Consider the following 6,000-nt stretch of genomic DNA (forward strand, 5'->3'; position numbering starts at 1 on the left):
GTTCATTTAAACTGTTGCATTTGGTTTGAAACAACTAATTTCGTTTGTTGATTTTGCAACCGTCATATGAAACAACCATCCGGGTAGTAATTTCAAACTGATTTTGGTTAAATTTACCAACGAATCCAAAAAAATAACAACCACATATTTCAGTTTGGTTTAACTAACGTCGTTTGTTGAATTTAACCAAAATGTCGTTTGTGCCAAATTCAACATTGAAATCCGGTTGAAATAAACCAAAACGCGTTTGTATTTACTAACTTTTTTTCTCCGTGTAGCGACGATCACGGAGACAAAACAGTACAGTTTGAAACAACAAACGCGTTTGTTGAATCTCAATATTAATAAATAGTAGTTTTCAATCGCAAATTTGTTATTTCAAAACCACGAAGTCGGTTTGATACAAACCGGCAAATTTGTTGTTTCTTCTACCAGCAATATTTTCATAATAATAGCCGAAGTCAGTTACTTCAAACCAATGTTTTGTAATTTTTACCAAAATGCAGTCGTTTATTTTTACTAAATCTTAGGTTGATTTAACTGCCTTAAACAAACCAAAACATTAGTTTGATTTTACCAATCCGGCGATTAAATCAAACCAATATTCCGGTTAACGCAAAAATAACAAACAAATTAGTTTGAATCAAACCAAATTACTGGATCATATTTGTCAACATCATATTTGTTTTTTTTTTTCTATGTCATAACCGCATTTTAGTCTGAGCAGTTCAGCTGAACAAAAACTCAGCGATTTTCCGTTATTTAGAACTTACGAGAGATGCAGGTAAGTTAATTTTCTTTAAAATTAGATGTGTGAATCGACCATCTTGATTTTAATTAATTGAATTTACAGAATAAAAACATTACGAGAACTAACGTGCCGGATCTCCGATTAGATGGATATCTTGTCTGCGAATTTGTTGGACCTTGTTTTTTCACCACTAGTTTCACCATGATCGCCGAGGGATAATTGAGGTGGAAAACTCCGGGAAGATCGAACGGCTACGGCAAGGAGGACGGCAAAACCGTGCTGCCGGAGATGTTTGCCGTCGGGTACATCCACTCGAAAAAGAGGTACGTCAACATCCGAGAGCTGCCCAAGATTGTACAAACGATTGGATTCAATTTTGAGGATGCGTTGGATCTGGACAAGGATGCATTGGATCTGGAATGGCGAAGAGCCTGATGCCCTGCGAAGCTCTTGTGACCGGGACAGGTTCAGCGAGCCTTCGTTGCGATTGCGAAGCAGTTTGTGAAACAAATTTTCAAAACGTTTGAGTACAACGAACCAGAGATGCTGTTGAGGGTTCTCCACATGAACAATAGAGAACATAACAAAAAAAAAATGTTTCTAGCGAATATTGTTAAGTCACATATTACATTTTGGTAAATAAATATGTGTAATTAAGAATTTATTTAAAATAATTTTCATTGTCATAAAAACAATAATGAGAAGAAGAGCAATCCAATAAAAACAACCAATTCGTTGGTAAATTCAACCGACCGCATTGTTTGAAATAAATCACATCACGGTTCATTTAAACTGTTGCATTTGGTTTGAAACAACTAATTTCGTTTGTTGATTTTGCAACCGTCATATGAAACAACCATCCGGGTAGTAATTTCAAACTGATTTTGGTTAAATTTACCAACGAATCCAAAAAAATAACAACCACATATTTCAGTTTGGTTTAACTAACGTCGTTTGTTGAATTTAACCAAAATGTCGTTTGTGCCAAATTCAACATTGAAATCCGGTTGAAATAAACCAAAACGCGTTTGTATTTACTAACTTTTTTTCTCCGTGATGAATCAGCACATTTAACTTTCATCTACCTATTGCTCTACCAAACCAAACGTCAGTGGCATCAGTCATCAGCAACCGTCCACTGTACTGAAATTGACTTGACCAGGGTATGGTATGGTAGGTGCGCACCGTCCAAATGACGTCACACTCCCCCCCGGTACGCGGACCCGGTCCTCCGGTCCAGCTTACTCAGTCTCGCGCCGAACATCCAACACCGCGAGTTTCACTGTTGGTCGCTCGTAGATCCCACCAACGGTTTGTACGGTGGCCTTACGAGTTTGTCCTCCTCTGCTGGTCACTCCGATGACTCGTCCCTTGGGCCAACAGTTTCTGGGGTGCTCCCGGTCCACGATAACTACTATGTCACCTACCTGAAGAGGTTTCGCCTTCTCGTGCCATTTTGTTCGCCGTGTTATGTCGGGCAGGTAATCCCTGACCCAACGCTTCCAAAATAGATTTGCCAACCATTGGGAGGTTGGGTGACCTCGCCGTAGTGCAGCAGTATCCGCATCAACTAGAGACAAAGGTTTGGAACCGTCGGATGAACCCAACAGGAAGTGGTTGGGGGTTAACGCTGGAGCCGCTTCGTCATCAATGGGCACGTGAGTCAAAGGACGTGCGTTTAGCACGCCTTCTATTTCCGTCAACGCATTGCGCAGCTCTTCATCGGTTGGACGCCGCGCATGTAGAACTTCCACCAGGTTTCGCTGGACCTATTGGATAAGCCTCTCCCAACTGCCGCCCATGTGGGGTGCGGCCGGTGGGTTGAACTGCCAAGCAGTAGATGAGGTGATAAACTCACGCATCAGCTGGCTCTGGTTGACCGCTTCCATGGTTTCCTGAAGCTCCCGGTTGGCGCCCGCAAAATTGGTACCCCTGTCGCTGTAGAAGCTAACCGGTGTACCTCTACGTGCGGTGAAATTCCTCAATGCCATTATGCAGGAACTTGTTGTCAAAGAGTGCGCTACCTCAATATGAACGGCCCTTACCGTTAAACAAGTCAGTAGAACCCCCCATCTTTTCTCGACCCTTCGACCTACCGTCACCTCAATTGGACCAAAATAATCCACCCCAACGTGTGCGAATGGCCTCGTGTACGCAGACAGCCGGGCCGCAGGAAGATCTGCCATTTCTGGCGGTTGAGGAAGAACGTCCCGGTTTTTACACCATTGGCAGTTTCTACGGATCGCAGCAAGCGCTTGTCTCAGGCGAAAGATGCTGTACTTCTGGCGGACTTCGTTCACTACTATCTCGTAGTTGCGGTGCACAAACTTTTCGTGGTAATGGACTAATATTAATGATGTTACTGGATGCTTTGGAGGTAGAATAACAGGATTCTTGGCGTCACTGTGCAAATACGCACACACAGTGGTTCTTCCCTTCATCCTCATTACGCCGGATTCGTCAACGAACGGGCTCAACTTGTAAAGTGAGCTCGCTTTTGGAATACGCTTGGTAGTTGATTCTTTTGTCTCCAACGCTGCGACTTCGTCCTGGTACACATCTCGTTGCGCTTGCCGATAATGGTATTCTTCCGCTCCTCGAAGCTCTTCGCTAGATAACGGTCCAGTTCTGAGTGGATGCTGACTACGACGACGTTGAAGGTTCAAGCAGAATCGAAGGACGTATCCAGTCACCGCTAGCAATCGCCGCCAACTCGAAAATCTTCCCACATCTATCGCAGGTTCGGGAACTTTGAAGTGGAGCAATAAGCTGGGTCGCATTTCTTCCTCAGTGGAAAGCAACTTTTGCGGAAGTGTTGGCCAGTCTTCTTCCGCTTGCATCAAGAATTCTGGTGCTTTGAACCACCTACTACTCGCAGACAAGTCGATCCGATCTCGCCATCTAGTCCCATCATCAGCAACATTAGAACGAGTCGGAACCCATCTCCACTCACGGACGTCTGTCGATTCCTGTATTTCGCTTACCCTTGACCCGACGAAAGCACTGTAACGTTTATGATCAGCTCTTAACCAGCACAGAACGTTTCGGGAGTCAGTCCAGTAGGTACACTTGGAGATATTCACCGTCAGATTTCCTATAACGTTCTTCGCCAATCTACACCCGAAGACTGCAGCCTGCAGTTCTAATCGTGGAATGGAGGTGTACTTCAAGGGTGCTACGCGAGTCTTTGCAGCAATCAGCGTACATTCCACTTGATTCCCTTCTACGAGTCGCAAGAACACTGCCGCTGCCATTGCACTTTCGCTTGCGTCAACGAATACGTGAACTTCCACGGAAGCTGCGCCCAAAGATGAAACAACTTGCCGGTAACACCTAGGAATCCGTAATTTCTCTACCTCGGGTAGCAATTGCAGCCAGTCACGCCACTTCTCGAACAGGTTGTCGGGGATTCGTTCGTCCCAGTCAACGTTAGCACGCCAAACCTCCTGTAGCAAGATTTTCAACAAGACCAGGAAGTGATCGATGAGGCCTAGAGGGTCGTATATGGTCATCAGCGTCCGAAGGATCTCCCGTTTAGTAGGGCAACGACTTCCATCAAGCAGCGCCGAATCAAATCTGGTCCAGCATATGTTATATTTGAACACGTCGTCCTTCGTATCCCACCACATTCCGAGGATTTTTTGACTCGCCACCTCCGCAGATATGTTCAGGTCCTTTTCCGTTGACTCTTCTCCATTCATAGTGGAAAGCACCAACGGAGAATTGGAAACCCAATTGCGGATTTCAAATCCACCCTCCATGTGGATGAAACGCACCGACTCCGCCAGTTCAACTGCTTCTTGCTCCGTTTCAACGCTGAAAACCATGTCATCCACGTAGTGTCGTTTTTTGATGACCGCTACCGCTGTTGGATATTCTTCTTCGAATCTTTCGGCGTTCTTGTTCTTCACAAACTGGGCTGTGGCAGGAGAACAGCTCCCCCCGAATGTCATTACCTGCATGACGTAGATGCTTGGATCACCGTGTTCGTCGCGGTCACGCCAAAGAAAACGCTGACATTGCTGGTCCTCAGGATTGATGTCGACCTGATGGAACATCTCACGGATGTCGGCACAAACGCCTATTCGATGCTCACGGAATTGGTACAGGATGCCCACAAGAGACGCTAACTGGTCTGGGCCAGTGAGGAGCACCGAATTCAGTGATATCCCGTATGCTTGGGCGGCAGCGTCCCACACAATCCGAACCTTGCCTGGCTTATTCGGATTGTATACCGGAAAAATAGGCAAGTACCATACCCGCTCGTATGTTGTTGACAGCTCCTCCGACGTTAGCTTGCGGATGTAGTTTTTCGATCTGTATTCCGCAATCTTTTCATGCAGGATGCTCGCTAACTCCGTGTCCTTCTCCATGCGTTTTTCCAAGCATCTCCAACGACGAACTGCCACTGCTTTGTTGTCCGGCAGACGGATTTTGTCGGACCGCCATAACAGGCTTGCTTCGTAACGTTCTCCGTTGAAGTGAGTGCGAGATTCCAGAAGAGCTATGGCGCGTTCATCGTCCTTAGAAAGCCGTCCAACGTGGCTCGGTTGAACTACCAAACTATCCATGGAGAAGTAATCTTTCACCATCTGATTCAGATGCGTCAGGCCTGGTTCGTTGCAGGAGCAGATGTGGTATCAGGTATCAGAAGGCCGGCTCCAGAGGCACGTTATCCTCCATTTGGGACATTTGTGCCATCGCCAAAATAACAGCCTATTTCATCATCTACCTGAGGGAAAAGGAAGGAAAAAGGATTTGGATGGGGATAGGGACAGGTAGGGAAATAGGAAAAATACCCTGGAAGAGGGTACTAACGCACAAGCGTACCACAATGGGTTCAAACAGCGCCCTGAAAAGGGCACTGTAATAACGCATAAAGCGAAAGAGAGCCTATAGCTCTTTACCACAGCGGGTTAAGAACAACAGAATATCCTGAAGATTCAGGTTTCTGAAGTCAGTTTCACTTAATAAGTGTTTACCGAATACTCGGAAACGCAGTTGCGCGAAAACTGGACAGTTACATATCAAATGATACGACGTTCCATAATCGGATTCACAGCTATCACAGGCAAATGAATCAGCTTGCTGAATATTCGCCATGTGATAGCTGAGTCGGCAGTGGCCAGTCAATGCTTTGACCAGCATGCTGCAATTCTGCTTAGACAGATTAGTTAGATACTTCGCCACCCGTAGAGATGGCTCAGCACTATACAATTTGGTTTGACGACATGACTCCAAACTATTCC

General features: G+C 45.6%; 1 protein-coding gene and 1 long non-coding RNA gene across 2 annotated transcripts; one reads left to right on the forward strand and one right to left on the reverse strand.

The window, feature by feature from the left end:
• The first annotated feature begins 293 nt into the window (after positions 1-293).
• LOC134284605 (uncharacterized) lies at positions 294-1,503 on the forward strand. The gene is made up of 2 exons (XR_009995839.1): positions 294-784; positions 854-1,503. It is a non-coding gene; the product is annotated as an uncharacterized LOC134284605 (long non-coding RNA).
• Positions 1,504-1,992: 489 nt separating this feature from the next.
• LOC134284608 (uncharacterized) lies at positions 1,993-5,363 on the reverse strand (the record flags this gene model as incomplete). The annotated part of the gene is made up of 2 exons (XM_062843589.1): positions 1,993-2,520; positions 2,848-5,363. Coding segments are annotated over 2 exons (3,044 nt in total), but the record flags the coding sequence as incomplete, so codon positions are not given.
• Between the last annotated feature and the right edge of the window lie 637 nt (positions 5,364-6,000).

Source organism: Aedes albopictus, unplaced genomic scaffold, assembly GCF_035046485.1.
Source record: "Aedes albopictus strain Foshan unplaced genomic scaffold, AalbF5 HiC_scaffold_314, whole genome shotgun sequence".
Lineage (NCBI taxonomy): Eukaryota > Metazoa > Arthropoda > Insecta > Diptera > Culicidae > Aedes > Aedes albopictus.